Source organism: Glossina fuscipes, unplaced genomic scaffold (assembly GCF_014805625.2).
Source record: "Glossina fuscipes isolate IAEA_lab_2018 unplaced genomic scaffold, Yale_Gfus_2 2, whole genome shotgun sequence".
NCBI classification, from domain to species: Eukaryota; Metazoa; Arthropoda; class Insecta; order Diptera; family Glossinidae; genus Glossina; species Glossina fuscipes.
Genome location: NW_023998416.1, coordinates 540,511 through 558,595, shown reverse-complemented (window position 1 = coordinate 558,595; position 18,085 = coordinate 540,511). Strand labels below are relative to the sequence as shown.

Genomic DNA, 18,085 nt, shown 5'->3' with positions numbered 1-18,085 from the left:
GTGCACTCTTATTTTACAGTATGCTTTGATCTTGTTGGCATATAAAGACTTATAGGGGAAAAAGAAAAAGTTCAAAGAATGCTCCCAAGTCGTCCAAACGATTTTTATCAAAAAATATTAAAAATTGCAATTGTTTCATGACTGGTTGGAAAAATGGCCCGATGCAATCAATATTGAACAACGTTTCCCCTCCACCCAAAATATATCTTGATATGGAATTTTGTCAAACCATCTCATAAAGCGCCACTTGCACGTTAGATGTAAAAGTACGTGAGCAGGCAAAGACTGACAGATGTGCATAAATCGATTTCGAAAATGATTCCGAATTGTCTGGCATAGACGTAGGCGCGTATGACTGCTTTTCGGCGTAGACTTTACATCTGCCTAAGCTTACTTCGTTGTTATCACAAGTAGCGTAAAAAATAAAACAACCATTGGAAACAGACGAACACTGACAGAGCAAATAATGTTGTGATATGCGCGGCTATATCGAATATCGGAAATATATGCTTTCTAAATTGGCTGCACTGCGACTTACATCTTTGTCAAATTTCACATCACAAACGCCATTAGTGTTTCAGCTGTGCATGCGGCAAAACAAATTATTTTTTGCGATCATTATTATGTGCGTGAGGAGACGATTTCTGACTACCAATCGCTGACGAGGCCCATTATTGCGGAACATGAGTCTTCGATTTAAGCATAAGATTCGAAATCAACCGATTAATCGGGCGAATATCGTGTAAAAGGTGAGCCAAGACCGAAAAAACCGCGCCAAAGTCGCTCGATTTCGTGAACTGTGAATTCTTATCTGTCAGGTCAATATTGATAACAGGGATTATCACTTGAGTTTGAGGATTACTTTTAAAAGAAGAAAAACTAAATTGGTCTTATTTTTTGGACACAGCAGTACATCTTTAACTAAAGAGTTTTAAATGCACTTTTTGTTTGGACCTTTCCTAGCACTTGTCCAAATCTAAGTAGGGTTACAAGAAAAGTATTTTCATCTGATGATGGTGAGAAGCACGTGTCACAATTTTTTAGGGAGAAGGAAGTGCCCCAAAATTTCAACGAACTATATCAGGAGATTTTTTTGAAAGTGGGGGTGAGTTCACCTTTTATTATTTGGGGATATTCATGGATTTGTATTTGAATAATATTTGAAAAGTGTTGGCATACGTAATACGTTTATTTTAAGTGTATTCAACATTGAATTAATTCAACTTTATAATGTGGTCGATTTTAAAGCTTTAATGCTTTAACGGACGCGCAGCCAAGTGTGATATATCATACATTCAGCATTTTATTTTCTGTCCATACCAGATTGCATTCTTTACATTAACTAACTTTTTTTTTCATAAATAGACTTAGTCGGCTTTCAAAGGAAACGGGTCAAATAAACTTTTCATTATATTTTGTAATTATAGTTAAAATATTTTCAAGTTTAAATTCCAAAAGTCTACAATTTTTAAAATTCTTTTTAGATAAAACAAAAATTCTTATATTATAATTCTTCTTGTTTACTCAGTTGTTGTAATTTATTATATAACTGTTGATTATGTGTCACTAACATTGCCACACTCACTTGGTCCTGCCTTGCATTCAGTAAAGTTTTTCACCTGCTTTGTGTGCGAGTCGATCTCATTGTTTGCCAGACGAGTAATTAAATAATTGGTGTGATCTCTCTGTAACAATTGATTATACTCTAAACGATTTCAATTATTTGCATAAATTTATTTATATTTACCAACATATATACATATATATATATATATGCATTCATATATATATATATATATGCATATAGTTATATATTTACAGCGCAGTGCGCATTAGTAGATATTTATTTGTATATATGAATGTAAGTAAGTATGCCGGCATGTGTTTGATTGTTTTCAAATTAATGAAACAATAGTTTACTATTCTGTAGATAAACGGTTTTATGTACATATTTGTCGATTATGTGCATTTATTTATAAATCAAATGCATTGGTGTGCGTGTCTGTGCACGCTTACGCTTAGCTACACGTGTATGAGTAAATTCTCTTGTCCTTCTCTTCTCTTCTTTCTTTTTTTGTATTTTGAATAACAATAAAGATTTATGGATTTAAATTAAACAATTCTAGCATTGTGTGCACTCTATATGCTGAGTTGCTGTTGTTGTTGTTGTTGTGGGTAAGTAATTTATTGAGTTGTTTTATGCAAATAACACTTGGTTTTAGAAAATTGAAAATGATTAATTTGTAATTGAATGGTTGTTCCACGGGTCAACGTGTGTGTGTGTGTTTGAAAGGAATAGTCAAAAATCCAACAAAATATTTAATAAGAAATTTTGAATGTCATTAAAAATGTTGAAATTCTCCACACATTAGGGAAGTCAATTATGAAAAAAAAAAAAAAATGTATATATACATGTGTACACGGACAGCCTCTGTATAACATGGTACTTCTATAGAACGGATTCATTTCAACAGGATTCGAGGATTGAGAACAACCCGCACGGACTCACTTTAGCGTGGTTCGAGAATTGAAAATGAAATGCTATAAAAACGGTTAAAACTTTATCACACTTTAGCAAACCTTGAAATTAGGGAAATCCCCGTAAAACAGCTCAAGATATTCAATGCTTTTAAAGATACCACGTTTGACATTTTTTATTCGAGAGTGTATACCCTATCAGATTTTTCTACGGAATTTTTGTTAACTATTAGTACCGTTACGCAAGTCCCAAATTTGATGTGCGCCTGACTTTGGATGAAACCAAGTCGATTTTTTAAGAAAGCAAATTTCAAAAACTGGGTAATAGCAAGTGCACCTTCACGACACTCTCCCTACGCCATGGAGTCGCGGGCAATTAAAAGTGAATATTCGATCGACACAACAGGAAAAAGAGAATGGAGAAGAAGAAATCGATGGAGCAACCTGGTAGATAAGGAATGCGCGATAATTCAGAGGATGATAGCATAGGTAAAGACGAAGAAGTCAAATATTTACTGTACAAAGCATAAACAGAGGCCTAAGTTTACCTTAACATACATTTGTTCATGCGTACTTGTATTCATGCATGCACACTTGCATTCATCCATTCATGTGTTCATGCGTTCATGTATTCGTAGATTGGTGCATTCATGGACTCATGCGATCATGTATTCATTGATTCATTCATCACGGATTTACTTATCATGGCTTCATTCATTCATTCATCATGCATTCATGAATTCAGGCATTTATGGATTCATGCACGCATTCATTCATTCAGACGATCATTCACTCATTCATTTACGTCATATTACTCAAATGAAGATCCCTAAAAATGAAAGGAGCACAAAAGCTTAAAAGAGACCTTCATAGGAGCTTAACACTATGTAAAGAAATTTGTAAAGAGGTTTTAACTGAAAGCAAGCTTATCAAAATATAAGGTAAAGACCAGGGTTTTGAAAATAGTGTAGAAAAAAAAGAAAACGCTCGCGGTTAATATGCTCAGCATAGCTCATGTTATGCGTATTCTACTACTTCCTAAGAGAATTTTAATTTTTTAATTATCTTTGGAATTAGAATTAATCTCCTACCCCCTCCCCAAACCTTTTCGCAGTAGTTATTTGTTTCGTATAACACAGACTCGCATAACATTGTCATATTTTTGAAAGGTAACTTCCGTGTCAAACAGAAGTTAATTGAAGATCACTTTTGACAACTTATGTGTGTGTGTGTATATATAGGTTTATAAATTTAAAAAAAAAAAAAAACTTATTGTAAAATTTTGCGTAAATGGCATTCGTTCTTCGCTTTCCCCATAAAATTGTTAAGCTCTTGCTATACTACGTGTTTCGTATAAGATTCAACTATGTATAAGGACTAGTCGCTGTTACATACTAACATACTGGAATCAACTGAGTCACGCTTAAATATTATAAACAAAATTTCTATGTTTTACAGTTAGTGCATTTTCTGGTTTCTGATATTATGTAAAAGTGTTTTCGTGTCTATTTCATTATTTACTTATTCTTTTTTCCCAAGAAGTTCTTATACTTTTATTTTATTCCTCGAGAACAGTGCATGACTAAACATATTACATGCATGTGTGTATAGCGAACAGCTAGCTGTTGTATGCAGATGTGCTTTCGAACAAGTGTATAATTTTATAACACATATACACATATGCGGGCCATATATTCACACAGACACACCTGATGTTTAACTTTGTACCAGAAACGTGATCTTTACAATACTCGATGTATACAAATTTTGCATATTAAACGGATATGTGTGCAAACTTTTTATTGTGGTGCGGTAAAGTATTTGAAGTGAAAGTTTTTTTTTTGTGAACGTGTGTAATTGTGCACAACTGTAGTTGCGTTATGTTTGCATGCATACGTATGCCTGTAGCTAAATAAGCGACACTTTAAAGCTAAGACTAGAATATTTGTGCTAGGAACGTGATTCAATTAAATAATTAAAAGTGTGAAAAGTCCTAAAACAAAAAAAAAAACAAAGTTCTTAAACGAATTTTGAGTGACCGTGGTGTGGTGGACTATTTTTACATTCGATCTATCGGCATTAAGACGAGTTCTTATTAATAGAGCAGACAACCGCATTGACAAACGTATAAAACATTGTTAAATCAATCCTTAGAATAAATCCACAAATTTGGGATTTCGACTTTGAAATGTAATCGCGATTGAATTTTTATTTTTTTTATCATAAAAATCAATAGTTGGCCTTGAGCATCACATTTCAGGCTGATTCCCATCGTGGCTAGGGTGTATGCCGTCGATGGTCGGCATTGAAAAGTAAACAAATTGAGAAACCATATACAAAATATAATGAGTCATAATATTGTAGTGGGCCACAGTGGGCTCACCATTCAATATCTGACACCACTTTTTTTTTTAGCGGCTTAAGTTAATCGAACACAAAACTGGCGCCCAATGTAAAGTAAATGCCATTGATGTAGGGTATAAAAATAAATAAAAAACGAGAAAATGCTTTATATTCTAAAAAAAAAAAAAAAAAATTTTATTATTACTATATGTCATGAAGCGTTTGTTCGCAGTTCGAGAAAAGTTATGGTATGCGAAGGTGCAATGTATGTACGAAGCCCGAATTTTTTTTGTACAAAATACGCCTTTATTATTACCCATCGCTAGGTATACATTTTTCTCATGCGTATGGCAATTTGTGGGCGCCAAGCTTTTAGGAATCTTCCCCATTTGTAGCGAACAATTCATTGAATCTTGTTTTTCACATTTTATGAATAAATATTTCGCGTTTTAAGCATGTAATATATGTATTCTGAAAATGCAAATAAAAAAAAATTAGGCCCGAATGACAACGTAGGCTGTCTCGTAAGTTATCAATTCTACATGCTGAACGTTCTTTACATTTGAACATGGCCAGACTCTTGCCTTCTGCCCACAAGATGTTGGCTTTCGTTGTTACTCTGTAAACATTGCTTCCATAGTCCCAAATGAATTGGCCATAAACCTTCCTTCAGGATCTTATAGAGAGCAGTGCTCGATTTCCATGACATCAGCTCCGTCTTAAAAAGAATTCTGCCGAATGGAAACTGCGCCCTTTGACGTTTATTTTGCAGACAATCTAACATTTCCGTACATCGACCGGTTAGGGCTGGTGCAGTAAATCCTGAAATATTGTGGCTTTTGTATCAGAAAGAGTCTGTGTACCTACGAAGTAGATCAAATCGGTGTCCATGTTCAAGTGTCCATGTAAGCTTTGGGTGTTGATGAAGAAAGCGTCCATGCTCTATCTGGACTAAACCGTGATTCGATATCAAAGCTTTTTCTGCGCAGTCTCCGTCTTCTTCCTGAAAGTGTCTGACGATCCTTAAAGGCGGCGCCTATACGCTTGATCTCTATCGCAAGATTCCTAATCGCTAGGCCATCCAATAGAAGTGATCCATCACTGGCCGTCTAAGGTCAGCCCATGTGGTCTATTATCCGTGGACGAGATGGACTTGCCCGACTTCTGCACGCGTTTGCGAGCGAAACAGCGGACCACATGCGACAATTTAACTAATTAACTAATAACGTCGGCTGCTACGAAAGATGACGAGTTTTCAGAATGGCATCTTGCACAGCCGCAGTTCATGGGGGGAATAAAAGGTTCGACTCCGGCCGAGTACAGTTTTCTTATTTGGTTATACTTTTTGTCTTATGTATTTAGGACAACGTAATCGCAACACTCTAATTAGATTAGATTTTTCTGGTAGTTTTTAAAGTCCTTTAGCATATTACAATAATCACGAGTAGTATTATTCGGCTGAAATTTCATGCGTTGCACTCTTTCAGTAACTATTCTGAAACGATGAAAACTGCATGATAATGGCAATAATTTCTTTTTTTTTTCTTTTGATTTATGATTACAATAAGAAACTTTGCTGTTTTTGTGTGTGAACGTTTCCTACAATTATGTCAATACACGTATAAGCAGATAAGGAAAGCTATCTTCATTGCAACAATGGCACTATAAGCATAAGAGAACTTTGCTTCGAGACTGCAGATAAAATTCTTCTTCTGAAGCTTCAGTTTTAATTGTGAAAAAATTCTGGTTTTACCTTTAATTAGCGATATCGCACCGTACGAGTGGTTTTATGGTTCAGAATAATTCTTCTGGTATGACAGGATTGTGCTCAAAATTTTGGGATCTACTCGTAATGCACTTGACTATTTGCATCCGTTTAAAATTCCTCTCTGATCACAAACAATTTTCTAAATTACTTTTGCATATTTTAGGAATTTTTACAACAATGGAAAACAAAAAAAACAAAGAAAATGTGATATAACTCCATCATGTTATTTATGGTTTTAATAAAGGTAAAGTATGCTAACATTTTTAATGTTTGCAAGAGAGCTTAACAAGATAATAGGTAGGGTTTACTTTTCTAAGAATTTGTTAGCTATGTTGCAAAGCTTTTTAAACATCTCTCTAAGCTTGAAGAACGATAGAAGGGTAGAATAATGTAAAACTTAATCACATTGTTAACCAATCCATAATACAATGTCATTGAGCTCAAAAATGATTATATGATAGCAACGGGGCATTGGTTCATTTTAAGTTAAGAGCTATTAAATGAACTGAACAAATTCAGGCGAAATTTAAAACAAGGTTTTAAAACTGTTAGAAATTCTTTCATCGATTCTAAGATCTTTTTCTTACAATCTCGTGTTACCCTTATATGCACCGACTTCAGTGAACGGAACAGGTTACGTGCATAAATTAAAAAGGTCTTAGGATTTTTCGAATTTCAAATTTTTCTTATGGTTGAAGAACTGTATACGGAAGTATTGCCTCTTTCGTCATAGAAGTGAAAAACAAAAGCTACAGAGTCCTTTGATTCTAGTCTATAAGAAAAGTAATGCTTCGACTTTTTAATGCGACTAATTAATAAACCTATTCGATAAAGCAGATAACACTCCGTCATTACCACATAGTGAAAATGTGCAATAGTTCATGCAATTTCCAAGTTGAAGCCAAGAATTTAGCACATAAGTACGAGCAATGCGGCGTTAAATACCGTCACAGTTTCTTTGCACTAAACAGTAACGTAAACGTTGCCGCAATGAAATTCTACAACATGAACATAATTCAGTATCGGTGGTTGTTAATTGTATTGTGCGAGAGAGAAAGCATAATCATGTGAACTCTTCTGGCCATCTATAATAAAGATTGGCAGGCAAAGATTGATTGGCATAGTAATCGCCTGTAATATGCTTTATGCTAAAGTCTGCCGTGTGCCTTCCTAATTAAACCTAATTGTTTGCAGGCAAAGTTTTCAAACGTAAATAGTTTTTCATAAGACACATATTTGTCACAGTTTATTAGACAATAGCTGTGCGCCTTTTAGGTACACAACCCAAGGCACAATTGTGAATAGTTTGAAAAGTTAGACAAAAGCCTTAGGATTAAAACACAGCTATTATAAAAAAGTCCTCCTTTCTTCCTTGTAGCACTGTACTTACACTTTTTCCAAAAACTTTCTATTCAAATAATACGCATGAGTAGCCGAGTATGTAAAAATTACGACTGCCATGTCAGTGTTCGCGGAATAAAATTTCAAGTGCGGTAAAGTTTACTTTTGTCGCAGCAATAGTAAGCCGGTAAGTTTAGTCGGTAAAGGCGTAGCACTTGCCGAGTGGGCGTACACCTACTAGACTCTGGCCTTCTTTCTTTAGCTTTTGACTTTTCAATCTTATCCCTTAACTCCTCTGACCGTTGCCTTGTTAATCGCATAGTAGACAAGCCTTAAATGATTGGTCATAATTAAGAAAAAAGAAATGAAGGAAAAAAATTTGCTCGCATTAACTAGCAGCAAAGCTTTTTCAGCAAAGTTAGTGTCCTGCAGGTTCTTTTTATTTCTTGCATTACAAAGTGCAATTGCATGAGGTTTCCAAGGGAATCGCCTTATATTTAAGTACTATTTTCCTTTCATTCATTGTTAAAATTTTAAATTCAAAAATTTTCCGAACCTATGGACTCATGTATAACACAAAATGTCCAAAAATTTTATGCATACAACCACTTGTTAATCGTCGCCAATTATTTTTGCACGACTTCCTTCTGTTGTATCATTTAAACCGTATCGTCATCTCATCATCTTACAAACGCTAAAGTGTATTTAATTTTGCATTTCGTTTGCAGCATGCGGACATCCAACGTAGTATACTTTCGCCTGGCAACACACACAGATCTCAAAAATTGAATATGTTTACTGAATAACTTTATTGAAACCTGGATTAGAATTCGCAAAATCTCAGCTTTGAAGGTAAGCTGCTGTAAGTGAAATCCCCCTTCCTATTACAAGGACACTGAATATCTGCAAAACGATCTCATTCACTAAGTTACATATTATGTAAACTACTTATGTGAAATATTGAACAGTGACATTGGCATAATGTTTGTGTAAGAAAGACGAGATAAATGAATTGAACAATGAGTTCACGTTTAATATTAACAAAGTATCTTGTATTTTCTGTAGGCGACGGGTGACAAAGATTCGCCCCAAAAGCTCATAAGGCCGTTTTACTTTTTGCGATTTGCCTTTTATTCCGCATCATTTTTGCAGATAATTTGCATGCGCATACAATTTGTTGTTACTGTTAAGCCTTGAGTTGTTAACAACGTGTTAAAACGACACAATCAGAAATTAAAGTCATATGGAAAAAGTTTTTTTTCCGGTCCATCGTTCTCTTCATATATTTATTTAAAAGACATTTTTGTATTTGTTACAACGTTACAATGTTGCAATTAAATAAGAACTGCGTGTGTATGCGTCGATATGTTCTTTTTTCTTTTTTTTTTTTTTTGTTTTAATGTCGACAATAATGACGTTGATTACTTCAAAAAAAAAAAAAAAAACATTAAAAATTAAAATAATTGCTACAAACTGTTGTTGTGACAGACGTATAAAAGAAATTTTATATGATTAAACTCAAACGTAAAAAAAAAAGAAAACAAAATGAAAAAATTGCAATAAATTGCATTAACATTAATAGGGTTCTTAATTGTCACTGGGAGATGTAATTAATACCAAACAAAGTTAAACACGATAAGATAGTATAACGCGATGCTCGAAATTCGCGGCAACAATTTATGTACAGTGTGTTTGCCAAAATTCATTGCACAAAAAACCTCTTATGATGAAAATCTCTCCTAACCGAAGAAGTAATGAGGTGTAATCAGTTAAACAACAAGTACGATATATGAATGGATTTTTTTTTGGGTACATAGCATAGGATTATGATATTCATCTCGCTAAGTAACTTCGTATTGAAAAAGATAATAGAAAAAAAAAAACACAAGGAAACCCAATTCCGTAACTTAAAAGGATATATATCATCGGCCAGCATCTACCTTCAGTGCTGTTGTCTTTCAGTCCGCTGAGCTAAGCTAGTTTAATATTTATTTAAGATCTGTAAAATTAATTGGACATTGTTCGCACATTAGGCAGAATATTGTATAGAAAAGGGGATGGGAAACGCAGGGAACTGAAAAAGAAACTAAGTCCAAGCAGATATAGTGCTGAGATCAAGGGAATCGAACAGTAGTGTTTGTCCACTGAGTATGGATGCTGCAATACGAAAGTCTGTTAGGAGCAAGAGCCTGTGAGTCTTGCTTGTAAGTCTTTAAACTAGAGGCTTGGTAAGGTGAACTCTGGTTACCACACCACACTATTAAAAACTTTCCTTAGGCGAGTCTCTGATTATTTATTATTAGCATTACTACGGTCACTGTCGTAACTGTCAAACATTAAACGAGAAAATGGCTCAGGGTAGCAAAGCCATCTTCAATAGGGATTGTCTTTCCCGCTGTGGGGTTCCCAAATGACTGAAATGATTGCCGATGATTGTAAGCAAGCATTCTGATGAAGGCTTCACGCCAGGCTTCATGCCAGGACGTTAAACCCCTATAAGGAAACTGCTTTAGCTAGAGGAATAAACTCTACGACTAATATCTTAAGGCATTAGCACATAAAGTTATTAGCTGTATTGGAAACTCTATCGCATTTTTTCTTCTTCTATCTCTGCTCTTTTTAAAATTTTCAAGCTAGTAGAGGGTAGGCTTTAAGCGGTCCTTGTCAAAAACCCTTCGTTTATTATGAGAGAAACTCATCTTTGCGTTTCTTGCGGCGCTAACATATACTGCAACAATACTCCAAGCTTTCAATATGTGAAAGTACAATTGTTTTTTAAATTTCATACTAGAAATCGCTTGTTGTTATTAGTAGCAGGATTGCTTCTGCTTAGAACTATAGCTATACTTTGATTTAATTGAAACTTACCTTGCTGCGTTTTCACTTGCACTGGTGTGGACATTGGACCAGCTCCCATTGATGTATACGCTTGCACACGCACTGTATAAATAGCATGTGGGGTTAGTTCCGATATTGTAGTCAATTCACTGTTATCGACCATTTGCGAATCCCAAGATGCCTCTGGTTGATTAGGATTTGTCGTATAATACACTTTGTAGCCCTAGAATAAAATTTCATTTAAAAATATTTTAGTTCCTTGCTTACGCATTATCAAGAGTAAACAATGTTGCCTTGAGTAAGAAATATTTAACTAAATAAAGTCATATTTATCTCTATTAAAATCACCTTTAACATTTGCTAACATGCGTATGCATGTTTGCGTAACTTATAGAATTGCATGTCTGAGAAATCAAAGCCTTCACACATTTATAAGCACACGAGTGAAAGCTTATTAAATTAAAATTAACCCTTGCTTGCATGATTTTTCTTCTCTCGTAATTTTATGTTTGAGTGCATTGGGAGTGATTTCAGTAATTTCAGGTAAAATCGTACAAGGAATTCAACACATACGATCGAATTGCCACAAAAACTTCTCTTTCCAAGTGTTAATTACTTACCAAAAAATGAAAAGGAAAAGAGAATGATTGCGTAAACACATTACACATAGGAGGAATGATACCACTTAGGTGAAATAAACAGCCAGAAGCATAATTTGTTCGGTTTTGTTTTAACCCTTTACTAATCACATCTTATCTGCTTCTTCTTCTGCTTTTACTTGAATTTAGCAAATTAACAACAGATTATTCACTGTGCTGACTACGATAGGTTCAATTTCAACATCTTAAGAAAACTGGAGGCTAACCTGATTCTACCTGTACATATGTATATTTTTTGCCTGCTTTCACATCCGTCGGGCAACTATGATCAAGTTGTGGCCAATATTTTTCCCATGCTTTTCAATTTACATCTTATGCTTATATGCACCGGCATACGCTTGATATGAGAACCGCATGTTTAAAGATCGAAATTAGCGGTTTAATGAACGCTACATCAGGGGCAATATTTTTAAACTTTAGCACACGATTATCAAATTGTCAAAAGAAAAAAGCAAACCTAAGTAAAAGATAACGTAAGCTTAAAATCTAGTACGCTAGGCCATCGAAGGGTTAAACATTTGTGTCGGTGATAACGAAAGTAGCCTAAGTCGAATAATTTTCGTTTGCAAATATCTTAGAATTTTGGCCGAGACTGTGTTAAGTTCAGTGGTGGTCGACACTACAATTCCATTCTATTCAATTCTATATTTAATTTATTATATGATAATTTATTATTATTTTTATTAAAAATAAATTCGTTTTTCCATTTATGCGTTTCGACTTAGGTCACTTTTGATATCTTTGACTTGTTAGTTCATGTGTAAATGGGAAGCTTACAACAACTAATAGTTAGAAAGGTGTACACTGACTATACAAAGGAATGTATGTGCGAATGTTAACTTGGGTCTGTATTTGATTTTGTATTGAAATTTATCGTTTAAATAACGTTATTTGCATGGTTAGCAATCATAATGAATATTGTACTGCTTGGGTGCTGTTAGTTAGTTGTGTTCCTGTAAAGCTAGACAAATGCTTGTTTGCTGCTGCGTATACAAAGCAGCGAAGGCTTCTTTCAAAAAGCAAGTTGTTGTTGTTAATGTTGTTATTGTTGTTATTGTTGTTTATTATGGCTTAATCTCAGCATGTGCTAAAATGTTTTGAGGGTAAAGGTTTTCAATAAACTTTGAATATAGAGAATGAAAGAAAGACATACTTATGCAAACAAGCATAAACAAACACACCTATGTATATTAATTTAGAATTTATATTCAGGCAGACAATGAATATCAAAGTATGTATGTATGTATGTATGTTACGGCATTGGTAATTAAATTAAAGGCAAGCATCCATTCTAAGCAGCAACACCTTTCACCGTATTTGTACAGCTATTTATGTATAAGGGATTCACTTCAACGTAAAGTATAAAACAATTTGCTTATACAACTAACTAACCCAATCATTTACACCAACAAAAAAAAGTTACGATAAATAAGAAAACATGAGAAACAAACAAAAACGAGAAACGAGAAACGAGAGAACCACAGAAAAAGAGAGAGAGAGAGAGAGAGAGAGAGAGGGAGAGAGAGAAGGAATGATATAAGAGTAATCTCTGTATTTTAAACAATTGTCTGTTTATTAGATTTGAATATTGTTTAAAGACCGTGTCGTAAACACAAAACTTCAATTTAATTAAAGTAATGAATTGCTTTTGAGAACATCTCTCACATAAATCTATAGACAAAGCATTGTGCTCTCGGCCTTTACAAATCGTATCTACATAAATTGTGTCAGTAGATAACTTAGTCGAAGCCTAAATTTGCTTTCGAATAGATTTAAAGAAGGATTATAGGAAATGAAATAAATTTCAAGGGAGACAATAAAAAATTTGTAAGAGCTTAGAAAAATTAATTGAAAACACAATGGAATGAAAATATAAATAAAAAACTTAATTTTTCCTTAACTAAATATTAAACATAACTTAGTTCACAAGTTAGAGAGGTTCTCTTAATCGACAAACTTTATTTCTTTCGTACGTATAATTTTGCAAGGGCGTAGGCGGCAGTGTGAATTTTGCGATTTTGACAAATACCAATAATTCGATTAAAAAATTTCACGCTTTGAAAGTGTTTTGTTTTCTCGTTGTTAGACTGCAATTTTGCTTAAAACAGTGACTTGGGTGGATATCTGTTGTCTGATGTTTAATATTCAAGAAACTTGAATTATAGGACACACACGATATTCATGGATCATGATTGCAATATTTATTATCTCATTTTTTATCATCATATCCTACATCGCTTGATCTGTTGGGGCGTATTGAATGTTTGCGGATCTATACAACACTTGGAAGGATTTAAGTTAGCCCCACCTCATACGCTAATATGCTAATCGATTCAAAATTATATTGTATAGATAATCCAGATTTGTTGATATATGTGCTTTTGCTAAACTATGATTTATAGGGGAGTAAAATAAAAAAAATCAATTAAATAAATATTAAGATTAAAAAATTGTAGGAAGCGAGCGCATATAAAAGAAGTTAAACCTTTAACTATCAACAAATATCTAAAAAATAGACCCCTACGTGCTGCGCTCCAAATTTGGTGAGGTTAATTTTATGCCAAGCGAAAATAGTGAACGAATTTTTATCAAGAAGTATTGAAAAATTAGAATATGTTTCTTTTAACGACTTATCACAATAAGGAGAGTGGTTAAAAACGTGGACCGGTTCCGAACATTTTCAACAGCACTTGTTCTCGTACCAAACTTCATCAAAATATATCAAAAATTGCGAAAGGTAAGCAGGAGACAAAAATACATAGGTAAACGTCAGGCGGACAGACAAGCTTAGATTCTTGATCGCTATAATAAAAGATGGGCCTTCTCTTCTGGGTGTTATAATCGACTGCACAAACTTAATATATACCCTGTTCCCCAAGTGATGTAGGGTATAAGCACTTTACAGAAATTTTCGCAATTCCGCTTTTTATATCCTACAGGATTTGCGCTGCAAGGGTATATTAAGTTTTAAGATTTTTCTCTTATAAGATCCTCAAGCGTCAATTTTTAAGAAATTTTCATAAAATTTACTACATCGATATGTTTTGGCCCAAGGGCGAACGCTATTAAAAATTGTTTGAATGGCGCCACTTATTCGACCAACTTCCATATAAGGCCTTATCTTGAAGGTACAGTTAAATGAATAAATGCATAAGAAGTGCTGTAGAGTGATCCGTAATACGATTCAGGTGATATGATGTGTGATTGTTTGTTTAGAGCGCGTTCGTTTCAAGTGTTTAAACGATTACTTTCCCAAAGATCGCAAAATTAAGCTTAAATCGTTTTTTTTTATGCTTACGCTTTACAGTTTTTCAAAAATAAATTATGCACGTATTCGGCAGAATTATGACAATTCTTAAACTAATTGCTTTTAATTAGAACAATTTGTTGCGGTTAATTACAATTCAATTACGGCCATTTAATTATACATTATGCGATATTAGTAGCTCGTGTATTAAATTTGACAAATGTGTACCGTTTTGATGTATTGTGTGTCAGTCTTGGAATTTCATTCCACGGTTTCAATCGTTGTAAAATATTATTAAACACTCGCAGAGCTTTTAATTTCACTATAACTTCTTCTAATTTCAATAAAACGTACCAGTATATATATATATATGATAATGACTTATAGATGAGTTATAAATGGAGACTTATAAAGTAGCTGATGATTATGTTAATATTAAATTTTCAATATTCGCTCGAAAAGCTTAAACAAGCTGTAGTAAGATGAGCAGTCGAATGTATATTAATGATGGAAATTCATCAGACAGAAAATTCATGGTAGTGAACCGATTATAGTTTCCTAGCTTCCTAGCTTGCTCTAACCTGAGTATCGGTATCTAGCTTCAGTTACCTTTCTGATGTACTTTTTCCGTCACTTATAGGATTATGGTCAAAATCTTATCCTTACGCAAACATGAGGCTGGTTCAAGTTTGACGTACCCGGCCTGTTGACGTCACTGTTCTAGTCGGAACAACAAGAGCGGCCAAGTATGAATTTGAAGCTGCGTTCTATCAGAAATACGTATGATTTAAAATATACTTGATATTTATTAGATGTTGTTTCAATATCGTAATCATTCTCAAGTTACACCAAATACCATTGCATCGAAAAGTCTGCGTCCGTATATCAGATCATTTACATGTTCTGCTTGTCTGCTTATTCCTCCGAGTTTCCTTTGTTCACCATTATGTTTGTGCACAAATTTGTCGGCCCCTCTGCATGACTTGTCGCCAATTATAATCGCATGTCTGTACGTTCGAGTGGTGTCAAGAAAGCTTGAACAAACGAAATTGAGCAGCAACACTTTGTTGCGGCTACTATTGGTAACAATGTGAAATCTTAAAAGGGTAGTAATGACAATAAGTGACAAACTATTCGACACTTGCCTAAAAGAACTATTTTTACTTGAATTCTCTTATTTCGAATAAAATTCGATTTCTCTTATTGTTTTTCTAAATAAAACCAAATAAAATATTTGCACAACTTGCTCGTGTAAGTCTCTGAACATTACCTCTTAACTTACCTAAAACAAAAACCTATATAGTAAATTTTATATGAATTATTGTAGATTTAGGTTTTAAGTAAATATAAACAAAACCTTTAATTTCAATCAATTCAATAAATATTAACTTAATATGAAATTTCTTTTAAAAAACAAAACAAGAAAAAATAAAAAAGCCTTGACCCCAAGCAGAGAAACGATCATTGTTATCATTATGTATACTTACGGTCACTTGTCCATTCGGGGTTTCGGGTGGTTCCCATGTTATGACCATAGTCGAGGAGCTTAAAGGGCGTACTTGTACATTACGGGGGGCACTTTCCATTTCTGGAAAATGTTTAGAAAAGTAAAGAAAGAAATTCATTTCAATCGAATTTTTTTTTATTTATATATTTATTTTTTATTTTTTTTTTTTTTTTAATATCATTGCTTTACTTGACCCAGTTTCAACAAAAATGTTCATTGTATGATTTTATATTTACTTTATTTTATTATTTTTTTTTTGGAAAAGTTTAAAATATTTTTACCAAAAATTGAACACAATACATAGATGTGTTTAACGAAAAATATCAGAAAGAAAAAAAAAAAAAAAAAAAAAAGAAAAAGTTTTATAATTTCCTTGTAATTGAAATCTCAACTCTTGGCTTTTGAGAGTAAACTATTGAAAACTTTTATAACAATTTCAGTTTATTAATAATAATAATTTAAATAATGATGCCAACAAAAACTCAAGTTAAGGCAAAATCCAATACCCGATCAACGAGTTTAATACTTAAATTTCCACTGAACTCAAACTCAAACTATAGCAAACACAAGAGCCCCGGAGAGTGCATAAGAAGACGTAGTAAAAGCAATACAACTTTAGAAAAAAAAAAAAAAAGAAGAAGAAGTAGAAAAAAAAAGCAACTTCAATTAATTGCTAATTAAAAGTGAAGCATTGATTTTTAAAGGATTACTTATATACTGTGCACTCGTCTAAGGACTCTGCGCGGAAGCAATTAACCACAACAACTACTGCAATCTAATCAATTGCTGTTATAAGATTCTAGGAAAAGCAACTGGACCATTATTAAAAGTAATAAACAAGGCTACCATCACGAGAACGAAAGAAATTAGGGAAAGCAAGAAAAATCAAATACATTATAATCGGGTTAAAGCGGATTTTTCAGTAACAATAACCGTTTGCTTTTGCCTTCGGTTTTTTTGTTTTTTTTTCTTGCCTTTTCGTTTACAAAGTATAACATATAAACATACATAAATCTAGCAAAACCTATTCTATTCTAAACTTTGATTGCATTCGCCAACGTATTAGTTATCATCAACTTATTACTTATGTAAAGCATATTAATATGCATGGCGAGAAGAGCGAAAGACTTAATGCAATCCACCCGAATATATCTCAAGAGTAATAAGACAGTCAAAAAGCTTAACTAAACATTTAATGGAAATCTTATGCTACAGTTTAATTAGTTATCCTCTTTCCACAATTATTCAGCTTGCATTAGAATTATGAGTGAAATTAACAGCTTTTAAGAGTCACGTAGATAAATCGGATGCAATTAAAATCAATTTTCTCGGTTGGCATAAATTTTCAAATTTTTCAAATTTTCAATTGTCTTCTTGTGACACTTGATGGCGACGTACGTATAAAACGCAAAGATGCGAGAAGAAGAGGTAATGAGCATGACCGTTGACGCTACTCACTGAAATATAAATAATCAATAGCGCTCTCGATGCGCTTTTCAAGACAGTCAAAGAACAAATGCATGTGCTTATACGAAATAATACGAATATGTGTCGTCATGACACATATAGAAGAATTATAGACGGATAAGTTATTTCTTCATTTTAAAATAATTTCTGGTTATAAGACGTCTCTAAATATCTACAAGTGATTGCGATATTTTTTGTTACGCCTTAGCAACGTGTGCGGCGAATTTATTTTAAATTAACACATTTTCGAGTCAACGGAAACCAATTTTCTAATATATATATATATATAGAATCCGTAAAAAAAACTGCCGACTAGATTTTCTTCGATTTTTTAAAACATTAAGGCAAAGTAGAGCCGATAACCTGTGCTGCAAGTGCTCAATTTGTTTTTTTTAGTCTAAGAATCTATTTCATTAGTCTAAAATTATAATAATAAT

The 18,085-nt window shown here is 33.4% G+C and overlaps 1 protein-coding gene across 5 annotated transcripts in view; it reads right to left on the bottom strand.

Moving 5' to 3' along the window:
* LOC119634117 (tyrosine-protein phosphatase Lar) overlaps positions 1–18,085 on the bottom strand; it is a 273,949-nt gene that overhangs the window by 50,322 nt on the left and 205,542 nt on the right. For all 5 annotated transcript variants that reach the window (XM_038028064.1, XM_038028067.1, XM_038028063.1 and 2 more), the window contains 2 exons: positions 16,162–16,262; positions 10,799–10,991 (listed from right to left, as the gene is read on the bottom strand). In XM_038028064.1, coding sequence (XP_037883992.1) covers positions 10,799–10,991; positions 16,162–16,262 — 294 coding nt within the window. The remainder of the gene's footprint in view (positions 1–10,798; positions 10,992–16,161; positions 16,263–18,085) is intronic.